General features: G+C 39.4%; 2 protein-coding genes across 2 annotated transcripts; both read right to left on the bottom strand.

Moving 5' to 3' along the window:
• Positions 1-1,902: 1,902 nt before the first annotated feature.
• On the bottom strand, positions 1,903-5,122 carry LOC119556348 (double-stranded RNA-specific editase 1-like). Its single transcript, XM_037868450.1, has 4 exons — positions 4,966-5,122; positions 3,272-3,629; positions 2,409-2,992; positions 1,903-2,354 (listed from the first exon to the last, which is right to left on the bottom strand). The coding sequence occupies exons 1-4, from the start codon at positions 5,026-5,028 to the stop codon at positions 2,154-2,156; spliced, it is 1,206 nt and encodes a 401-aa protein (XP_037724378.1). The 5' UTR covers positions 5,029-5,122; the 3' UTR covers positions 1,903-2,153.
• A 12,084-nt stretch (positions 5,123-17,206) lies between these two features.
• On the bottom strand, positions 17,207-20,643 carry LOC119556387 (double-stranded RNA-specific editase 1-like). Its single transcript, XM_037868562.1, has 4 exons — positions 20,486-20,643; positions 18,786-19,149; positions 17,923-18,506; positions 17,207-17,868 (listed from the first exon to the last, which is right to left on the bottom strand). Exons 1-4 carry the CDS (start codon positions 20,546-20,548, stop codon positions 17,668-17,670), a joined length of 1,212 nt encoding a protein of 403 aa, XP_037724490.1. The 5' UTR covers positions 20,549-20,643; the 3' UTR covers positions 17,207-17,667.
• Positions 20,644-23,646: the final 3,003 nt, after the last annotated feature.

Raw genomic sequence — 23,646 nt, 5'->3', positions numbered from 1 at the left:
GGCTAGATCGAATCGGCTAGTGATCCTGATCAAGAATATTTACTTTATGGGGTCGAAAACGCTTCCTTCTGCCTGTTACATTCTTTACGACGAATCTAGTATACCCTTTTACTCTACGAGTAACGGGTATAAAAACTAGAAAATGTATTTATTTAGTACATTGTATAATACATTTTCGTCACAAAAGTTGATATTAAAAGATTTTGTTTGTTCGATCGTCACTAGATTTTTACCTCGTTAAGAAGTGTTTTTGCTTAATATATTTATACAACAAAGCAATGTGTTTTCACCTCGTCAAAAGGTGTTTTTGTTTGATTAATAATAACCTATCACTACAAGTTTGGAAAACCTTATCAGCATCCTTGTACTTTAAAATGTTTGTGTAAGGTTCGCATATTCCCATTTTGGGATATTTGTTTAGCGGTGTGAAGTTTTTACAGAGTCGGTGGTAGCACATTAGTCTAACGTCCTACTTCTTAGTTTTAGCACATGACAACCGGTCTGGCAGCTCATGTGCTTTTATGTGCAAAGTACAGAATTACCCGGACCCCCATTCAAAAAACCTATGTTTTTCATACGGAATGGTTCGACTGGGTAGCCGAAACTGTCTGGATTCTAGACTCTAGAACAAGTATACAACTTCCTTGATCTTTCTAAAAAGACCAACGAAAAAATGTATTTTTCGACAACAAAAAATCAAACAAGTGTATTTATTGTTTCAATAATTTTATTAAGTATTAAATGTTACATCTATACCCTCACTTAACGGCTGCCTTGATTTAATAATTCGAGCTATTGGATAATTATACCCAACATTTCTCATTGAACAAGAACTTGGGTTTAAACCTAGGAAACGTACGGAAATACATAGTTTAATGCCTAATTTTAGTTAAACAAACGTAAGAGGAAATTAGTAAGTAAATGTAAATTGCAGCCTATAATTATTTATATTTGATCAATTTCCACTTACACTAGTGGTATTGCATACCGTGCAGTACCAGTCATCAGTAATTCATAAAAAAAAACTTTTTAGAAAACTCAAAACTAATTACAGGAGTTTTTAGATAATGTTCCATTTCAATTTACTACCGTATATGTTTACCGAAATCGAAATATAACGGTCTGTGTACTATTGACATTAATTGTTCGATCGTTCCCATGGCATCTCTATGATAGTCTACCGATATTTTAAAAATTTTATTCGATATTCTGAAATAATAAAATAATGATATTCCCAAGAGTAGAAATTAATGTCAAAAAACATCGAAGTTATACACTTTTTACATTTTTTGATCATTCCTATAGGAGCTATGGGATGTAGTTGTTTGACCCGGCTCGTTCCGACTTATATACTACCTGCAATAGAAATAAGACTTTTAGAAAGGTTCATCCCGATAGCTTTAAAGCTGAGAGACTAGTTTGCGTAGAAACGGATGGACAGACGGATTTGGCGAGATCGACTCGTCTAGTGATGCTGATCAAGAATACATACACTTTATGGGATCGGAAACGTCTCCTTCACTGCGTTGCAAACTTCTAACTAAAGTCATTATACCCTGTGCAAGGGTATAAAAACTTCGATGTTGATGAATCATGCAAGAATTTTCAAACAAATAATTGATGAGATTAACATGGGCATATCCTAGGCTAACATCTGACATATTCCTCAACTTTTAATCGACAAAAACTAAAGGTTGTTGCTAACATTTCTCTACTTTATTTTTGAGAAGAGAAAATGAGATAAAGGGAGAAGTCGCCACATTGATGTCATTTTCCTATTGGTGACATATGAAATTGCACGGATACCCTTATTTTGCAATCTACATTTTAAGCACACCGAAATCTATAGTGTATACTTTCATGAATGATAATAAATGAAAGTCAAATTTAGTAACACTGTCGTTACTTTTCGAATGCAACGGAAATACATACTTGTTAGATCCCGATTCATATAACGTAGTCTATTTTATGTAATCTTCATATAGTTATAAATTATGTACTCTGACCCAAAATGTAAAATACTCATCGTTCGGCAACCAATTTTTATCATAGTAAAGAAGCAAGTCTGAAAACAGTTGCGCATTTGACTTTACGGCCAAAGTTTTTGGGGATGGGGCCGTTAAGAGGGGCAAATGTGTCTTGCAATAAATGTCTTAAGATGAAGTGTCGCCATACGAGAAGTTGGTTCCAAACAAAGTGTTGCACACTTCAATGGCCACGTTGCGGCGTGCGATTTTCTTTGATCTTCCGCTGGCGGTGAACTCCTGGTCGTCCACTACTATTCCCAGATGTTGCATGACATTGGGCTTGTCGCCAGAGGCCCCTTGGTCCACGTAGATGAGTCCCGGACGCATCTGCAACAGGATTCATTAGTGACTGTACGCAAAACTGACATTAAGCTAGCCTACAATGCATAGAATAGTGGCCGGGTGCATGGTCTCCCAGCCTGAGGGCAACTCGGTGCGCACTGGTGGCTTCTTTGGCTCCTTCGGCACCGCTGGAACAGCCGGTACAGCTTCCCCTCCGGCCGGCGGAGCAGCATTGGCCGATGGATGCATTTCTGGCACGACATAGCCCTCGCGCTCCCACTCTGCAAACAGCTTGTAAATGGCAAACGAGGCCAGATTTAGCATGGGAAGATCATCTTCCGGTCCATCACCCTCATCCTCGTTGATTTCCATGGGCTCTGGTCCATTTTCAGGGACAGTACAACGCATCCTGTTCGGCTTGGGTGTCATCTTGGCAATGATAAAGTCGCGCCAAGCCTTCTCGCAAGCCGCGTTCTTGGCGGACATTTTGGAGAGACCCTTGCCCTCGTACTGGATCGCGTTTACAGTAACTACGGCCGTAAACCCTCCGTCGGGATTGCTTTCGATGGTGAAATCGCTGATGGTCACACCTTTCACTTCGTTGAGAGCCATTAAGGCGTTCTTCGGCAGCATGGACTTGCGCAGCTGGCGGTTCTGGCGCTGCTTCTTGTCACGGGTGCGTTCTACAAAAGGGGAAATAGGGAAACGAATATTAACATGGTTTTATAATGACGTTGGTTATCCCGTTGATTGCTTATTATGAGAAGTTTTACAAATCATATAGGAAATGCAATTTTAATAAGTGTCATCCAGGGCTGCAAGCAAATCGGAAAATATTTTTACAACAAAGGTTAAGGATTCGCAAGTAATTCATAAGGATGACAAATTTCACACCTTGAGCTCAGCAAAATATCTAGAGGTATTGCATATTTACATTTAGCTTCATAGGGTTGTCCGCTTACCAGACGACTTCTTGCGCTTCTGAAAGATCTTCTTGAAGGGGATCTTGCCCCCGATGCCGGAGCCAGAGCCAGAGCCGGTGCCGATACCGATGCCGGTACCGTTGCCGCTGCCATTCTCATCGCTAACGTCGACGGAGAGATCGTCGTTGGGACCCGCTTCCTCGACAACGACCTCGTTCGGCTCCTCCTTGACTATGATTGGCATAGGCAATTTGGCTGCGATGGCGGCCGCGTCAAGTTCCGAAACTGGGGCAGGAGCCGGTGGCGATTGAGCAGCCACCGGAGGGGACTGCTGCTCCTGGACATTTTGGGCCTGCAACGGCTGTTGGATCAAAGGCTTGGCGATAGCACTAGGATTCTGCGTTTGCAAAAGAGTTTCATTAGTTGATTAGTTAAGGAAGGGAACTTGTTTTCTTCGTGATGTTCCCTTGGATAAGATCACTTGCAGCGGGCTAGTCCTGTGGGTCAACAAAAAAGGAGACTCGCTGGCCGACGGAAACCATCAAGTCGTCAGGTAACCCGGAAGCGTCAGGCTGGTCGGCTGGTCTACTAAAAACCATAGTTCAGGAACTAGCCATGGCCATTCCTGCGACCCGAGTATCCCGAAACGAAGCTCTGCGCCGGCGGAGCCACGTGTCCAGCCACTGTGGGTTCTCCGGTCATAGCATACAGCCAAGGACTTGGACAGTTTTACTGTGCAACCACATTTTACCTTGTTTGTGCAGGGAAAGTCCCTACTTCTCTGTTGAATTTCAGGGACTACTTTTCGAAATATATTGTACAAAAAATACTTTGGTGAAGGAACTGGTAAGTATTTTAAATTTTGTTTCATTTTAATATTTTTTACTTTTTGACCAGGACAATTGAATGGTACTTTGAAGTTCAAAGTCTTACGAAAACACTTTAAGAATTTTAAAAAAAAAATAATTTTTATATTCATTTAAAAATACCGCCGGTAAACATTTTATCAATCTGGTAAACAAAACATCACCCGGCTGAGCATAGAGAAGGTTTGGGGACTGCATCCTTCAGTCCTTGGCTGAGGGCTGAGTTCTTTATCGGCGACTCGTTTCGGGCACTTTCGGTGGAGTGAATGGGCATTGCTATCTGACGCAAAACTAATAATTTTAGTTACAATTTCGGGTGAATGCATTTTCAGTAGCCATAAAAGTTAGCGATAACCGCAAGTCCAGCTTGAAACTATCGCAGTGCTGGTCATATCTAGTTGTTCGAAGGCACGAGCGGAATGGGGTGGCAGACGAGGATGGGTGAATGGAATGGGGAGGTGGAACGTGAGTGGGTAGCCTGGGAAGTGGATGCATTGTGGATCGTGACTTGTGGGCGCTGGTGGAATTCGGACAACGTCTGCACTTTCGATTAACCCGCTTTTAGTGGCTATTGCAAATGGATTCACAATTGGGGTGAATACACACACTTTCATTTTGTGCGCTGCAAATTATAGAAACGAAAACGAAATCTCTGTTATTTCATAAGTCAAATATGCAGGAGTCAATCAGAATGGTTTTTGTTTTTTTTTTTTTCTCATTTCTATTCACTTGGGGTACACATTATCGTGACGTCACTGGGCACTGAATACATACACAAACTTGCAAAAAAAAACCAATCGATTCGAATGGTGGCGATTTTTGGTTTGAAAATAAAAGAAAAGCAATGGAAAATCGTTGGATACTTACATAAACTCCGCCAGAGACGAATGCTTTGTTGTTGGCAGAAGTTGGTCGACGAGTTCGCTTCATTTTTTTTTTCTTCAAAATTTTACTTCACACGATTGAAAGTGATTCCCCAGTAAAAATTTTTCCGGAGTGAAGAAAACTGGGAGCTACAAATAGACAGCTCATGAAATATGTACTAAAAATTACCATGAAATAATCAGGTTACTGAGTTTGAGCATTTTTATGTCCGTCAAAATAGCGACGGTCGATAAGCGCCGAAAACGGAACGGTGGAATGTAGAACACAGAGACTGTTTTTATTCTCAAATATATTATTTACTTAAAAGATTGCAGCCATTAGAAAATTGTATACTTCGATGGCGCGCAAGTAGCCACTCTCCCCAGTTTTTGTAATAAGCAAGTATTCGTAAGTATCGATAATTAATAGCCTTGTACCCCCTCCCATAGAGTTCATCCGTTCGAAACGGTTGGGATTTTTGACAAATGTGAAACTCCGATTTCCACAGGGCAGGTCCACCATCCACCATTCGATAACAGCTGATCTGGCTAATCTAACCAAACGTGTTGCTTCTGCTTCTTCCATTTTCGATTGCTCCCTGTCATCACTGCTTACGTTTTCGAGGTGAATGTTTCAATTTCCACTGTCAAGAAGTAAAACTCAGAGTTGCACCGAAAAAACTATCGCATAAAAGAGTCCGTTAAATTTGAACTAGAAAATTTTCGGAACGGCAAAACCTTAAGAACCATCCGATCAACGGATGGTAGATGGTGGACTCACCTATGCGGGAAGACGCTATGTTCCATTCGTGCGAAACAGTTGGGATTTTAGACAAATGTGAAACTCCGATTTCCATAGAGCACATCCACCACCCGATAACAGCTGACGTACACAGCAGTTGCTTATCAACACAAAAGCAAATGGGATGTAAACTCTTCAAAACTGACAAGATATTTACTTTTTCCTGGTCTTATGTTAAAAGATAAAATTCCGCTAACGACATTTGCAACAGTTGTAATATCTTAAGACTTTTTCCTGGCATTGGTTTGTAAACGTTTTAGTAGTGGGTGTTTCAATTTTCCCTGTTAAGCCTAGTACTCACATCGACGAAAACCGCAAGCTAACCATAGGAGTGAGCGAGAGACAAACAGGCGACTAAAGCTTTTCGTCCGGTCTGTTTTTCAGCGCGGTACTCAGATAAGCTAAGGAAATACCAGAAAAAATACCAGATTTCGCGAGTGAATTTTCGATGAACGCCGTTAGCCGCGGCCCAAAGAATAAGGAATTTAATCTTTGGCGGTGTTCGTGAAGAAGCGGTGGGGAATTTAAAAATTTTAAATGGAAGAAAAACCCAAAAAACGGTTCAAGGAGGTCAGTGCAGATTGAAAAGGACGCCTAACCCAAGCTGTTGCCCATTATTGTGGGACTTCACCGACAGGAAGCAATACCACAACAGGGGCAAATCCGCAGAATAGTTGACGTGCTGGAGGAGATCCTCTAGAGAATCCCAGTGGGAAGGAACATGCCGATTGGGACTTCGCTCTCTACATGGACATCCTGCCGAGCGTGTCCTCGCAAAGAAAGTAAGATCTGGCCAAAATAATTTGGTTGCGTTGTACTAATAGAAGGATCTTTTTAGCAGAACCACCAGTAATATGATCTCCGAAGTCCTCCACCACCACCAGCTACTTGGCAGCTTAAGCGGAGCTGGAGGACGCGGTGGCTTCTATAGGGAGGAGGAAAATAGGGCGCCCGCTAAGGAACAGTTGGAGAATCCATGGACAGGATGCTGGGCGACTTCCTGCAGCATCAGCAGATCAACCCCGTTCCCAATCCGGCTCCCACTTCCTCAAGGTCCAATATGCCCATTGGGACTCGGAGCTGGACTGCGGTGGCGCGGGAAAGATGGCGAAGCATTCGTGGGACGAGAAGGAAGCTTTGAGCTACTAATTTACATAAATAAAAACATTCGTTGAACATTCCTTTTTCCAGCAGACTCCTCCTTTTTAAATTTCTCCAATTGATTTGTGTTTTGTTTGGCAACAAGCCCAGCCCAACTTTGAAAACTTCGGTCACACTACAAAGAATACGATTTTTCGACTAGTGAAACTCTTAGCTGATCTGAGTACTAGGCTTTAGTAGAAAGAACTTAGAGTTGTACCAAAAAACTTACTCCTAACTTAACTTTTCGTTTTCGTTTGCACGTGCTCTCGATCTAAAAAGTTTTGGTTTTCGTTTCTTGATCGGAATGTTTCATCACTTACTTACTTACTTGATAGCCGCTGCACACAGCCGTTTAAAATCTCTGTTGCAATTTTAAGTGGATTCCTGTTCACATAGAAAATAGAACAGCTGATCGGCATAAGCAAATTCAGTTGCTCCGAAAAAGTGGAAGCAATGCAAAAAGAAATACAACTTGAACGCTATCATGTAAATGGTGTCAGAGACAAATGATTATATCTTTGCTAAAGGCAAATTGACCAAGTATATCCATTCACTATACTATGGTCGGCCCACATTGATGCCACGAGAATTTTTACAAGTTAGAACCGTTTGGACCCTTTAAGGTATTAATAACACCTTCCTCGCATACGGTTCTTTGACTGTATCCATATTTTAAGCAACAATTTTGGGAGGCGGATACGCCTTTAAACAGCATTTTCTTTAGATACATAGTGTACGTTTTGGTGTTACAGGTTGAAGGTCTTGCCAAGAAGGACATAAGCTAGAGGTTGGTCATTTCCTTAAATATAGCATGGCGAATTTTATCTTTAAGATAAGATCAATTCCTTGGTTCCGAGCCGTTGGAGCCCTGGTTCCTCGGGCCTGCACCAACAACAATTTCCTTAAAACGGAGCCATTGCAGTTCAAACGCGATTCTTTTTCAAAAAATTTCGAAACGCAAAGTACAAAAATCACCGAAACTCGTATTAAATACCAAATAATACACTGGAATACTGAATCGATTTGAGTGTGCGGTCCCATTTTCCGCTGCAGCGAATTGAAGCGACTTATTATCGTCTCTTTCCTACACGTGTATTTCTTATGGAGGAAAAAGTCGCTGAAGCGAAAACCCACTCTGTTTGAATAGGCCTTAAGCGGTCGCTTACTTCCCGACGAATCTATCTATTCTTTTACTGTACGAGTTACTGGTATAATCAGTACTACCGTTTTTGACAATCAATTGCATTCAGATAATATCAGTGAAGGCATCGCTCCTAGCATTTTAAAATACCTTTTCAGCATCATATGTATATGTAGCACATATCTGTAGCTATGGTCAATTAAAAACTACTGGAGTTTTATAAGAGGCTATTATTAGCTTTTATCGCCAAACTATCCAAAATTCAACGCACAGGCAGCGTTAGCTGCTCTGAACTGCTAAGAGTGACCATTTTTGTTGATAAATAACTTTCAAACGTGACCTTTTACAACAACACTAGGGGAATTTCAAGGGAGATACAGTTTAAAGTTTAAACAGAAATCTTTTCAGTCGTTTGTGAGCAATAAAAAAAAAGCTCAATAAAAATGTGCTTGAACAACTTTCGGCCATAATTGTCAAACTATGGTATTTTGACAAATTATATTAAGAAGGAGTGCATAGCATTTCAACGACTTTACTGTGGGCAAAAAGTAGGGAAGTTATTTGTAAAATGAAAAACCTTTTTCACCTTAATCGACTCCAAATGCGTTTCCCAGAGAGGTCTCTTGAGTTTTGGGAATAGCCAGAAGTCGCACGGAGCCAAACCAGGCGAATACGGTGGTTACGAAACGATATGCGTGTAGAACGAGTGAAACGTAAGCCGAACGCCGAATAACGCTCAAATAATATTCCTTATAGACAGTTTGGCCGGGTGGAGGGAATTCATAGTACACGAAACCACGAAAATTGTAAAAACAAATTCATATTTCAATTTGCCCACAGTAGTATAGCACAGGTCTGTAGCTTTAGTGGTTCAGAAGTTACAGCCTTTCGAAATGTAGATATTTATAGCTGTTTTCTCGCTAAACAAGCGGGTTTTTCCAAAAGTGGTAAAACTAAAGTTTCCTAGATGCAGCTGTTTAACACCATCTACAATTTCCAGGACGCTAAATCAACGTTTTGGGATAAACACACAAACTGACCAACGGGATAAACATTTGCATAACTTTTGAACGGATTATCAGTCTTAAAGTAAATGAAGTGGCATTCAACGCGAATTGTAAGCAAGAATAATAAGAAGAATAATAAAAGGCTTCCCTCCCACCGTCCACAAAAGCTTAAATTTCTAATATTTCACTTTCACACTTTCGCCGCTCTTCCAAACCAATTAATTTTCTTAAAGTCTTGGTATGCAATTCTTTTATTTTTGTGATATCTTGTGTGATCGGACCATCACGGCAGATTTTCATTTCTTTGGGTATATAGTAGTCGCCTTCGCGCACTCTCATGCTGCGCTTCGTCACTACGTGGACTGCCGTCCACAGTGATTTGCATGGTAGGGATTAACCTGCAACTTTGGCTGGCCGTAATTAGCTAACTTTCCTTTCTTACTAGGGATGTCGAAAATATATCAAAATATCGATATATCGATTATATTAAAAAAAATATATATTATTTTTTGCGCCGAAATATATAATATCAATATTATTTGAAAATGATATTTTGGACCTTTCTAATGGTTTTCGGGTTTTTTTGAACCCCTATAAATTGAAGAAAACCCCGAAAACACAATTTTTTGGTTCTCAAAAGGAAATTTTTTTAAAGCCTTTTCTTGGATTCCGTTTTCCGGGCCAAATTCGTGGTTATTGCATCAAAATATATAAAGAACCCAAGCTTTCATTATAGCATTCTTGTATTTAATAAAAAATGTGAAATTTATTTGATAAAATTTTTCGGTATCTTTAATTTCTCAATATCTTGTTTGTGAAAGCAACATATTAAGGGTACTGTGCGCTGTGAATTTTAAATGATGTTGTCCTCTCCCATAAAAAATTTAAATATTTTGAAAAAATATAAAATAAAATCGATATAGCGATATTTTAAATTGATATTTTCAAATATCATTATGATATTTTTCAAAAACCAAATATCATTGATACGATATTTTTAAAAAATTCGACAACCGTATTTCTTACATAGCTTAGTAAAACGGTTGTCTGAAGTAAATCACGACTAAAAAGTTAATTCAGGTTCTAAATCGTGTTTTGGACATGCATTATTTTCTGAAATATGTATTTCTCTGTAAGTAAAAAGCTTAAATGTCGCAATGGCCGAATGGTTTGAATTTTGAAAAAATCGTTTTTGATAAAAAAGTTGCATGTTAATCATGTGAACAAAAAACTAACATGAAACCTATTTAACATTTCGTCATTTAATCATGTAAACAAAAAATTAACTGGAATCTTATTTAACATAAGCGACATTTTGAAAACATTCTTAATCTTATTCTTCTTTACCTACAGAGAAATTCTCGTTTTAAGAAATGTTGCATGTCCAAAATAAGTTCTTGAATTTAAAATAATTTGTTATCATTTTTTCAACCGTTCAACTATTATTTTTTAATATTACAGTTTCAGGTATGGCATTTTGTTTGATATTAAGTAGTCGTCTTCGCGGCTCTCCCGGATTTTGAGTGCGGCAGCGCGCAGCTTTTCGGGTTCTTTCTGCCAGAGTTCTTTTCACTTTGTTTAGTTCCTTTTTGACGGCGGGCGCGTGCACATCGAAATCAATATATGTATGAAAGGAATTATTTCAAAAATTAGAGTATATACTGTTACTGACAGGGTGCACTTTTAAAAAATGCAGGTATAATTATAACGTTTAATGAACCCAGTAACAAATAAAGAAAGTGTGAAGTGTTTATGAAAAATGTAAAGTAAAAAGATTTTTCTACAAATATAAGTCATTCGAGGGTCCTAAAGAAATCACCTCGCGCCTAATTCGGTCGTAGAAACCTACGTAAATTAATAAAAACAAGAAAGAAAGTTAGCTTCGGCAAGCCGAAGCTTATATACCCTTGCAGCTATAATTATTAAATTTAAAAACACAAAAAATGATATTCCCAATAGTATAAGATAATATGTCAAAAAACACCGAAGCTATAATTTGTTTCATATTATTTTCCTTCCAATTTTCCGATCGTTCCTATGGCAGCTATATGATATAGTCGTCCGATTTTGATAAAATTAAATTCGAAATTCAGAACTAATTAAAAAAGTTATTTCCAAGCGTAGGAGGTTATATGTTAAAAAACACCGAAGCTATAATTTGTTTCATATTATTTTCCTACCAATTTTGCGATCGTTCCTATGGCAGCTATATGACATAGTCGTCCGATTTTGATAAAATTTAATTCAAAATTCAGAACTAATTAAAAAATGTTATTTCCAAGCTTAGGAGTTTGTATGCTAAAAAACACCAAAGATATAATTTTTTTTCATTTTTTTGTCCGATTATTCCTATGGGAGCTATAAGATATAGTTGTCCGATCCGGCTGGTTCCGACTTATATACTACCTGCAAAAGATATAAGACTTTTGGGAAAGTTTCAGCCCGATAGCTTTAAAACTGAGAGACTAGTTTGCGTAGAAACGGACGGACAGACGGACAGACGGACATGGCTAGATCGACTCGTCTAGTCATGCTGATCAAGAATATATATACTTTATGGGGTCGGAAACGTCTCCTTCACTGCGTTGCAAACTTCTGACTGAAATCAATATACCCTCTGCAAGGGTATAAAAATGTTACCCAAAATCAGTTCTATGCAAATTATATGGCACAAAAGTGAAGAAATTTTAAATTTATTGAGAAATTCAGACTTCACCCAGAGTTTTACTGCTCCAGTGGCCCAAGCATAACAATTAAACTAAAATAAGAAAACAGTAAACACATATACCATTAAACGTTCGATTGAATAAATCTATTTATAAGCTCGTTACTCGTAGAGTATGGGGGTAAATTGTAATCGGGTAAGAGTATGTAACACGTAGAAGGAAGCGTTTCCGACTCTATAATGTATAAATGTTCTTAATCAGGATCACTAGCCGAGTCTATCCATGTGAACGCTGATCTCGGATACTATTAGACCTAGAGAGTTGGGATTTTACGCTGAGATTCCGCACTCCGCGCAAAAAAACGCCCACAAGACAGTCTGTCTGTCTAGCGTCCATGGTTTTTAAATTGTTGCAAAAGTGTAAGTAAGATTTTATTTTGATTAGGAATGCCTATATAGCTATCTGCTAGTCACCCAGTTTTAAAGCTATCGTGATGAAACTTTTAAAAAAAATTGTACTTTCTCTTGCACGTAGTATATACATAAGTCAAAAAATAAATAATAAATAATACCTTTGCAGTTTAACCCTTGTTATGCAACTAAAATCATACGTATGCTAGTATTACAGATACCGTATATTCGGAAGACTGTAAGTCTACGAGCCTAGCATGGGTTGGTATCAATCTAGAATATGTGGGCCGATATTTTACAAGCAAAACGGGCTTACAAAAATTATTTTTTCACATTTTGGATTTGCCTAAAAGATTTTTTACATATACCATTCCTTAAAAAATTTTACTCGTGAATCAGGATTTGGTCAAAAAAAAGTATTTTTGTATCAGTTTTTTGTATTGCGCTCCCTGCGCAGGGTACGTTTATTTTAGCAGGGCACTCTAACGCCCACAAACGCCTAAAGCTCGTCTACACAGAGAGAAAGAACCAAGTACATTGTAATTGAATTTAGAACTTTTATTCTTTAAAATCTTCCTATTTTAAGCTGAACATATAAACATATACGGTGGTAATTTTCGATAAACATATACGGTGGTAAATTGAAATAGAACAATATCTTAAAATTTCTGTAATTAATTTAAGGATTTCTAAAATTCGGACAGCTCTGTTCATATAATGCTCCCACGGGAAAAACCTGCAAGGGTATAAAAACTTCGGTTTGCCGAAGCTAGCTTCCTTTCTTATTTTTTTAAATCTAAATCATCTAAGTCAACGGCGTACTTTCGTAATTATACCCGTTACTCGTAGAGTAAAAGGGTATACTAGATTCGTCGGAAAGTATGTAACAGGCAGAAGGAAGCGTTTCCGACCCCATAAAGTATATATATTCTTGATCAGGATCACTAGCCGAGTCGATCTAGCCATGTCCGTCTGTCCGTCTGTCCGTCTGTCCGTCTGTCTGTCCGGATGAACGCTGAGATCTTGGAAACTATGAGAGCTAGGCTATTGAGATTTGGCGAGCAGATTCCTGAGCTTCTTACGCAGCGCAAGTTTGTTTCAGCAGAGTGCCACGCCCACAAACCGCCCAAAACTGTGGCTTCTACAATTTTGATGCTAGAGTAAATAGAGTAAATTTAAACTGAAATGTATTGTTCTCATCAATACCTATCGATTGACCCAAAAAAAAGTTTGCCACGCCCACTTTAACGCCCACAAACCGCCCACAAACTTCAAAAAATCGTAAATATGAACGCGGATATCTCGGAAACTATCAAAGATAGAGTATTGGGATTTCAGATTTAGATTCCGTAGCCTTGTACGCAGCGCAGGTTTGTTATGCGAATATGACACGCCCACTCTAACGCCCACAAACCGCCCAAGCCTGTGGCGCCCACAATTTTTATGCTAGATAACAAATTTTAACTGAAATGTATTGGTCTCGTCAATACCTATCGATTGATCCAAAAAAAAATTTGCCACGCCTACCCTAACGCCCACAATGCTTAAATCTGTCTTCCGCCGGTAGGTGGCGCACTTAAATCTCGCTTTGCTGCTTGCATATCTCCATTTCCCTTTGGTCCCTTTAGCTGAGTAACGGGTATCTGATAGTCGAGGTACTCGACTATAGCGTTCTTCCTTGTTGTGATGCTGAAGTCGTGTAGATGGCAAGCGCCATCGGTTTAAGACTGTTTAAGACCGGTGACAAGTCGGATTATTATATCGTTATTTTTTCAAACATGGACATATGTTTTATACAATTTTTCATATCTTTAACATTAATTTTAATAACTAAAGTAAAACGTTTTAGTACCTAAAATATATATATAAACAAACGTTTAAAATATAATTGAATCTGAGAAATGTGGCACAATCCCAACAATCATAATCAACAACAGCGCTAGCTTACACTAATATTTAAAAAAATGTTTAACAATTTATCATTCATAATAACTAAATATGAAATTAAAGATTTTCCATATCTACTTATTGAATTCTAATCGTTTTTTATTCATGAAAAGACTAAAATCTATAAAGTCTGAATCCTCGAATAAAATGTTTAAAAATGTACATAAAAAATCATTTAAATATTTTTATACTTTTTTTAAATGTGAAATATTTAAATCTAAATATGCGAAATCAATGTTGAATTATCTAAGGTTTAAAAACAACACGCAATGGAGTTAAAATATTGCAGAAAATATTTAATAGTATTTAAGAAAGCATTTTAATATTTATTTTTATTTTGTATCTTATAAATTGACTTTCCATACTTACACAAAGAGATAATTTTGAAAAAGTTCATTCCACGTAGTGACGAAATATAAGAAACTTTAGTTATACCACTTTTGGAAAAACTCGCTAGTTTGGCGGGAAAACAGATAAAAATAGCTAAGTTTCGTACACTCGTAACTTGTGAACTACTAAAGCTACGGACTTGTGCTATATGTTAGAAAAGTATTTTCAAATACTTTGTACGTCTCTCTAACAAGATTTGTCTAAATACCACCGTTTACAAATTATGTGCAAGTTTTTTTTTTATTCCGATTTTTTTTAGCTTTTTTAAAAATATCTCAAAAACGGCACTATCGATTATGGGTTTATCCACAAAGTGTATAGCCCTTTAGATTCCTCAACCTATGACATACCACACGTTGTTGTAATATTGCATATTGAATTGCAGCGTGCCGAATACAAACAAGGAAGAACGCTATAGTCGAGTACCTCGACTATCAGATACTCAGCTAAAGGAACCAAAGGAAAATGGAGATATGCTAGCAGCAAAGCGAGATTAAAATGCGCCACCTACCGGCGGTAGACAGATTTAAGCGTTATGAGCGTTAAAGTGGGCGTGGCAAACTTGGATCAATCGATAGGTATTGACGAGACCAATACACTTCAGTTAAAATTTTTTATCTAGCATGAAAATTGTGGGCGTCATAGGTTTGGGCGGTTTGTTGGCGTGGCATATTCGCGTGACAAAATTGAGCTGCGTACAAGGCTACGGAATCTAAATCTGAGAATTCAATTCTCTATCTTTGATAGTTTCCGAGATATCCACGTTCATATTTACGATTTTTTGAAGTTTGTGGGCGTTAAAGTGGGCGTGGCACTGTTTTTTATGTCAATCGATAGGTACTGATAAGAACATTTCAGTTAAAATTTGTATTCTAGCATGAAAACTGTAGGAACCACAGTTTTGGGCGGATTGTGGGCGGGGCACTCTGTTGAAACAAACTTGCGCTGCGTAAGAAGCTCAGGAGTCTGCATGCCAAATCTCAATAGCGTAGCTCTTATAGTTTCCGAGATCTCAGCGTTCATCCGGTCAGACAGACGGACATGGCTAGATCGAATCGGCTAGTGATCCTGATCAAGAATATTTACTTTATGGGGTCGAAAACGCTTCCTTCTGCCTGTTACATTCTTTACGACGAATCTAGTATACCCTTTTACTCTACGAGTAACGGGTATAAAAACTAGAAAATGTATTTATTTAGTACATTGTATAATACATTTTCGTCACAAAAGTTGATATTAAAAGATTTTGTTTGTTCGATCGTCACTAGATTTTTACCTCGTTAAGAAGTGTTTTTGCTTAATATATTTATACAACAAAGCAATGTGTTTTCACCTCGTCAAAAGGTGTTTTTGTTTGATTAATAATAACCTATCACTACAAGTTTGGAAAACCTTATCAGCATCCTTGTACTTTAAAATGTTTGTGTAAGGTTCGCATTTTCCCATTTTGGGATATTTGTTTAGCGGTGTGAAGTTTTTACAGAGCCGGTGGTAGCACATTAGTCTAACGTCCTACTTCTTAGTTTTAGCACATGACAACCGGTCTGGCAGCTCATGTGCTTTTATGTGCAAAGTACAGAATTACCCGGACCCCCATTCAAAAAACCTATGTTTTTCATACGGAATGGTTCGACTGGGTAGCCGAAACTGTCTGGATTCTAGACTCTAGAACAAGTATACAACTTCCTTGATCTTTCTAAAAAGACCAACGAAAAAATGTATTTTTAGACAACAAAAAATCAAACAAGTGTATTTATTGTTTCAATAATTTTATTAAGTATTAAATGTTACATCTATACCCTCACTTAACGGCTGCCTTGATTTAATAATTCGAGCTATTGGATAATTATACCCAACATTTCTCATTGAACAAGAACTTGGGTTTAAACCTAGGAAACGTACGGAAATACATAGTTTAATGCCTAATTTTAGTTAAACAAACGTAAGAGGAAATTAGTAAGTAAATGTAAATTGCAGCCTATAATTATTTATATTTGATCAATTTCCACTTACACTAGTGGTATTGCATACCGTGCAGTACCAGTCATCAGTAATTCATAAAAAAAAAAACTTTTTAGAAAACTCAAAACTAATTACAGGAGTTTTTAGATAATGTTCCATTTCAATTTACTACCGTATATGTTTACCGAAATCGAAATATAACGGTCTGTGTACTATTGACATTAATTGTTCGATCGTTCCCATGGCATCTCTATGATAGTCTACCGATATTTTAAAAATTTTATTCGATATTCTGAAATAATAAAATAATGATATTCCCAAGAGTAGAAATTAATGTCAAAAAACATCGAAGTTATACACTTTTTACATTTTTTGATCATTCCTATAGGAGCTATGGGATGTAGTTGTTTGACCCGGCTCGTTCCGACTTATATACTACCTGCAATAGAAATAAGACTTTTAGAAAGGTTCATCCCGATAGCTTTAAAGCTGAGAGACTAGTTTGCGTAGAAACGGATGGACAGACGGATTTGGCGAGATCGACTCGTCTAGTGATGCTGATCAAGAATACATACACTTTATGGGATCGGAAACGTCTCCTTCACTGCGTTGCAAACTTCTAACTAAAGTCATTATACCCTGTGCAAGGGTATAAAAACTTCGATGTTGATGAATCATGCAAGAATTTTCAAACAAATAATTGATGAGATTAACATGGGCATATCCTAGGCTAACATCTGACATATTCCTCAACTTTTAATCGACAAAAACTAAAGGTTGTTGCTAACATTTCTCTACTTTATTTTTGAGAAGAGAAAATGAGATAAAGGTAGAAGTCGCCACATTGATGTCATTTTTCTATTGGTGACTTATGAAATTGCACGGATACCATTATTTTGCAATCTACATTTTAAGCACACCGAAATCTATAGTGTATACTTTCATGAATGATAATAAATGAAAGTCAAATTTAGTAACACAGTGTCGTTACTTTTCGAATGCAACGGAAATACATACTTGTTAGATCCCGATTCATATAACGTAGTCTATTTTATGTAATCTTCTTATAGTTATAAATTATGTACTCTGACCCAAAATGTAAAATACTCATCGTTCGGCAACCAATTTTTATCATAGTAAAGAAGCAAGTCTGAAAACAGTTGCGCATTTGACTTTACGGCCAAAGTTTTTGGGGATGGGGCCGTTAAGAGGGGCAATTGTGTCTTGCAATAAATGTCTTAAGATGAAGTGTCGCCATACGAGAAGTTGGTTCCAAACAAAGTGTTGCACACTTCAATGGCCACGTTGCGGCGTGCGATTTTCTTTGATCTTCCGCTGGCGGTGAACTCCTGGTCGTCCACTACTATTCCCAGATGTTGCATGACATTGGGCTTGTCGCCAGAGGCCCCTTGGTCCACGTAGATGAGTCCCGGACGCATCTGCAACAGGATTCATTAGTGACTGTACGCAAAACTGACATTAAGCTAGCCTACAATGCATAGAATAGTGGCCGGGTGCATGGTCTCCCAGCCTGAGGGCAACTCGGTGCGCACTGGTGGCTTCTTTGGCTCCTTCGGCACCGCTGGAACAGCCGGTACAGCTTCCCCTCCGGCCGGCGGAGCAGCATTGGCCGATGGATGCATTTCTGGCACGACATAGCCCTCGCGCTCCCACTCTGCAAACAGCTTGTAAATGGCAAACGAGGCCAGATTTAGCATGGGAAGATCATCTTCCGGTCCATCACCCTCATCCTCGTTGATTTCCATGGGCTCTGGTCCATTTTCAGGGTCAGTATAACGCATCCTGTTCGGCTTGGGTGTCATCTTGGCAATGATAAAGTCGCGCCAAGCCTTCTCGCAAGCCGCGTTCTTGGCGGACATTTTGGAGAGACCCTTGCCCTCGTACTGGACCGCGTTTACAGTAACTACGGCCGTAAACCCTCCGTCGGGATTGCTTTCGATGGTGAAATCGCTGATGGTCACACCTTTCACTTCGTTGAGAGCCATTAAGGCGTTCTTCGGCAGCATGGACTTGCGCAGCTGGCGGTTCTGGCGCTGCTTCTTGTCACGGGTGCGTTCTACAAAAGGGGAAATAGGGAAACGAATATTAACATGGTTTTATAATGACGTTGGTTATCCCGTTGATTGCTTATTATGAGAAGTTTTACAAATCATATAGGAAATGCAATTTTAATAAGTGTCATCCAGGGCTGCAAGCAAATCGGAAAATATTTTTACAACAAAGGTTAAGGACTCGCAAGTAATTCATAAGGATAACAAATTTCACACCTTGAGCTCAGCAAAATATCTAGAGGTATTGCATATTTACATTTAGCTTCATAGGGTTGTCCGCTTACCAGACGACTTCTTGCGCTTCTGAAAGATCTTCTTGAAGGGGATCTTGCCCCCGATGCCGGAGCCAGAGCCAGAGCCAGAGCCGGTGCCGATACCGATGCCGGTGCCGTTGCCGCTGCCATTCTCATCGCTAACGTCGACGGAGAGATCGTCGTTGGGACCCGCTTCCTCGACAACGACCTCGTTCGGCTCCTCCTTGACTATGATTGGCATAGGCAATTTGGCTGCGATGGCGGCCGCGTCAAGTTCCGAAACTGGGGCAGGAGCCGGTGGCGATTGAGCAGCCACCGGAGGGGACTGCTGCTCCTGGACATTTTGGGCCTGCAACGGCTGTTGGATCAAAGGCTTGGCGATAGCACTAGGATTCTGCGTTTGCAAAAGAGTTTCATTAGTTGATTAGTTAAGGAAGGGAACTTGTTTTCTTCGTGATGTTCCCTTGGATAAGATCACTTGCAGCGGGCTAGTCCTGTGGGTCAACAAAAAAGGAGACTCGCTGGCCGACGGAAACCATCAAGTCGTCAGGTAACCCGGAAGCGTCAGGCTGGTCGGCTGGTCTACTAAAAACCATAGTTCAGGAACTAGCCATGGCCATTCCTGCGACCCGAGTATCCCGAAACGAAGCTCTGCGCCGGCGGAGCCACGTGTCCAGCCACTGTGGGTTCTCCGGTCATAGCATACAGCCAAGGACTTGGACAGTTTTACTGTGCAACCACATTTTACCTTGTTTGTGCAGAGAAAGTCCCTACTTCTCTGTTGAATTTCAGGGACTACTTTTCGAAATATATTGTACAAAATATACTTTGGTGAAGGAACTGGTAAGTATTTTAAATTTTGTTTCATTTTAATATTTTTTACTTTTTGACCAGGACAATTGAATGGTACTTTGAAGTTCAAAGTCTTACGAAAACACTTTAAGAATTTTAAAAAAAAAATAATTTTTATATTCATTTAAAAATACCGCCGGTAAACATTTTATCAATCTGGTAAACAAAACATCACCCGGCTGAGCATAGAGAAGGTTTGGGGACTGCATCCTTCAGTCCTTGGCTGAGGGCTGAGTTCTTTATCGGCGACTCGTTTCGGGCACTTTCGGTGGAGTGAATGGGCATTGCTATCTGACGCAAAACTAATAATTTTAGTTACAATTTCGGGTGAATGCATTTTCAGTAGCCATAAAAGTTAGCGATAACCGCAAGTCCAGCTTGAAACTATCGCAGTGCTGGTCATATCTAGTTGTTCGAAGGCACGAGCGGAATGGGGTGGCAGACGAGGATGGGTGAATGGAATGGGGAGGTGGAACGTGAGTGGGTAGCCTGGGAAGTGGATGCATTGTGGATCGTGACTTGTGGGCGCTGGTGGAATTCGGACAACGTCTGCACTTTCGATTAACCCGCTTTTAGTGGCTATTGCAAATGGATTCACAATTGGGGTGAATACACACACTTTCATTTTGTGCGCTGCAAATTATAGAAACGAAAACGAAATCTCTGTTATTTCATAAGTCAAATATGCAGGAGTCAATCAGAATGGTTTTTGTTTTTTTTTTTTTCTCATTTCTATTCACTTGGGGTACACATTATCGTGACGTCACTGGGCACTGAATACATACACAAACTTGCAAAAAAAAACCAATCGATTCGAATGGTGGCGATTTTTGGTTTGAAAATAAAAGAAAAGCAATGGAAAATCGTTGGATACTTACATAAACTCCGCCAGAGACGAATGCTTTGTTGTTGGCAGAAGTTGGTCGACGAGTTCGCTTCATTTTTTTTTTCTTCAAAATTTTACTTCACACGATTGAAAGTGATTCCCCAGTAAAAATTTTTCCGGAGTGAAGAAAACTGGGAGCTACAAATAGACAGCTCATGAAATATGTACTAAAAATTACCATGAAATAATCAGGTTACTGAGTTTGAGCATTTTTATGTCCGTCAAAATAGCGACGGTCGATAAGCGCCGAAAACGGAACGGTGGAATGTAGAACACAGAGACTGTTTTTATTCTCAAATATATTATTTACTTAAAAGATTGCAGCCATTAGAAAATTGTATACTTCGATGGCGCGCAAGTAGCCACTCTCCCCAGTTTTTGTAATAAGCAAGTATTCGTAAGTATCGATAATTAATAGCCTTGTACCCCCTCCCATAGAGTTCATCCGTTCGAAACGGTTGGGATTTTTGACAAATGTGAAACTCCGATTTCCACAGGGCAGGTCCACCATCCACCATTCGATAACAGCTGATCTGGCTAATCTAACCAAACGTGTTGCTTCTGCTTCTTCCATTTTCGATTGCTCCCTGTCATCACTGCTTACGTTTTCGAGGTGAATGTTTCAATTTCCACTGTCAAGAAGTAAAACTCAGAGTTGCACCGAAAAAACTATCGCATAAAAGAGTCCGTTAAATTTGAACTAGAAAATTTTCGGAACGGCAAAACCTTAAGAACCATCCGATCAACGGATGGTAGATGGTGGACTCACCTATGCGGGAAGACGCTATGTTCCATTCGTGCGAAACAGTTGGGATTTTAGACAAATGTGAAACTCCGATTTCCATAGAGCACATCCACCACCCGATAACAGCTGACGTACACAGCAGTTGCTTATCAACACAAAAGCAAATGGGATGTAAACTCTTCAAAACTGACAAGATATTTACTTTTTCCTGGTCTTATGTTAAAAGATAAAATTCCGCTAACGACATTTGCAACAGTTGTAATATCTTAAGACTTTTTCCTGGCATTGGTTTGTAAACGTTTTAGTAGTGGGTGTTTCAATTTTCCCTGTTAAGCCTAGTACTCACATCGACGAAAACCGCAAGCTAACCATAGGAGTGAGCGAGAGACAAACAGGCGACTAAAGCTTTTCGTCCGGTCTGTTTTTCAGCGCGGTACTCAGATAAGCTAAGGAAATACCAGAAAAAATACCAGATTTCGCGAGTGAATTTTCGATGAACGCCGTTAGCCGCGGCCCAAAGAATAAGGAATTTAATCTTTGGCGGTGTTCGTGAAGAAGCGGTGGGGAATTTAAAAATTTTAAATGGAAGAAAAACCCAAAAAACGGTTCAAGGAGGTCAGTGCAGATTGAAAAGGACGCCTAACCCAAGCTGTTGCCCATTATTGTGGGACTTCACCGACAGGAAGCAATACCACAACAGGGGCAAATCCGCAGAATAGTTGACGTGCTGGAGGAGATCCTCTAGAGAATCCCAGTGGGAAGGAACATGCCGATTGGGACTTCGCTCTCTACATGGACATCCTGCCGAGCGTGTCCTCGCAAAGAAAGTAAGATCTGGCCAAAATAATTTGGTTGCGTTGTACTAATAGAAGGATCTTTTTAGCAGAACCACCAGTAATATGATCTCCGAAGTCCTCCACCACCACCAGCTACTTGGCAGCTTAAGCGGAGCTGGAGGACGCGGTGGCTTCTATAGGGAGGAGGAAAATAGGGCGCCCGCTAAGGAACAGTTGGAGAATCCATGGACAGGATGCTGGGCGACTTCCTGCAGCATCAGCAGATCAACCCCGTTCCCAATCCGGCTCCCACTTCCTCAAGGTCCAATATGCCCATTGGGACTCGGAGCTGGACTGCGGTGGCGCGGGAAAGATGGCGAAGCATTCGTGGGACGAGAAGGAAGCTTTGAGCTACTAATTTACATAAATAAAAACATTCGTTGAACATTCCTTTTTCCAGCAGACTCCTCCTTTTTAAATTTCTCCAATTGATTTGTGTTTTGTTTGGCAACAAGCCCAGCCCAACTTTGAAAACTTCGGTCACACTACAAAGAATACGATTTTTCGACTAGTGAAACTCTTAGCTGATCTGAGTACTAGGCTTTAGTAGAAAGAACTTAGAGTTGTACCAAAAAACTTACTCCTAACTTAACTTTTCGTTTTCGTTTGCACGTGCTCTCGATCTAAAAAGTTTTGGTTTTCGTTTCTTGATCGGAATGTTTCATCACTTACTTACTTACTTGATAGCCGCTGCACACAGCCGTTTAAAATCTCTGTTGCAATTTTAAGTGGATTCCTGTTCACATTGAAAATAGAACAGCTGATCGGCATAAGCAAATTCAGTTGCTCCGAAAAAGTGGAAGCAATGCAAAAAGAAATACAACTTGAACGCTATCATGTAAATGGTGTCAGAGACAAATGATTATATCTTTGCTAAAGGCAAATTGACCAAGTATATCCATTCACTATACTATGGTCGGCCCACATTGATGCCACGAGAATTTTTACAAGTTAGAACCGTTTGGACCCTTTAAGGTATTAATAACACCTTCCTCGCATACGGTTCTTTGACTGTATCCATATTTTAAGCAACAATTTTGGGAGGCGGATACGCCTTTAAACAGCATTTTCTTTAGATACATAGTGTACGTTTTGGTGTTACAGGTTGAAGGTCTTGCCAAGAAGGACATAAGCTAGAGGTTGGTCATTTCCTTAAATATAGCATGGCGAATTTTATCTTTAAGATAAGATCAATTCCTTGGTTCCGAGCCGTTGGAGCCCTGGTTCCTCGGGCCTGCACCAACAACAATTTCCTTAAAACGGAGCCATTGCAGTTCAAACGCGATTCTTTTTCAAAAAATTTCGAAACGCAAAGTACAAAAATCACCGAAACTCGTATTAAATACCAAATAATACACTGGAATACTGAATCGATTTGAGTGTGCGGTCCCATTTTCCGCTGCAGCGAATTGAAGCGACTTATTATCGTCTCTTTCCTACACGTGTATTTCTTATGGAGGAAAAAGTCGCTGAAGCGAAAACCCACTCTGTTTGAATAGGCCTTAAGCGGTCGCTTACTTCCCGACGAATCTATCTATTCTTTTACTGTACGAGTTACTGGTATAATCAGTA

Source organism: Drosophila subpulchrella, chromosome X (genome assembly GCF_014743375.2).
Source record: "Drosophila subpulchrella strain 33 F10 #4 breed RU33 chromosome X, RU_Dsub_v1.1 Primary Assembly, whole genome shotgun sequence".
NCBI lineage: Eukaryota > Metazoa > Arthropoda > Insecta > Diptera > Drosophilidae > Drosophila > Drosophila subpulchrella.
This window is presented reverse-complemented; position numbering and strand designations above follow the sequence as displayed.

Excerpts from the sequence above, each read along its gene's own strand:
- LOC119556348 (XM_037868450.1), bottom strand. The coding sequence starts at position 5,028 with ATGAAGCGAACTCGTCGACCAACTTCTGCCAACAACAAAGCATTCGTC. Across the intron at positions 3,630-4,965 it reads TCGTCTCTGGCGGAGTTTAT|AATCCTAGTGCTATCGCCAA; the intron begins GTAAGTATCCAA and ends TTGCAAACGCAG. Across the intron at positions 2,993-3,271 it reads GAAGCGCAAGAAGTCGTCTG|AACGCACCCGTGACAAGAAG; the intron begins GTAAGCGGACAA and ends CCCCTTTTGTAG.
- LOC119556387 (XM_037868562.1), bottom strand. The coding sequence starts at position 20,548 with ATGAAGCGAACTCGTCGACCAACTTCTGCCAACAACAAAGCATTCGTC. Across the intron at positions 19,150-20,485 it reads TCGTCTCTGGCGGAGTTTAT|AATCCTAGTGCTATCGCCAA; the intron begins GTAAGTATCCAA and ends TTGCAAACGCAG. Across the intron at positions 18,507-18,785 it reads GAAGCGCAAGAAGTCGTCTG|AACGCACCCGTGACAAGAAG; the intron begins GTAAGCGGACAA and ends CCCCTTTTGTAG.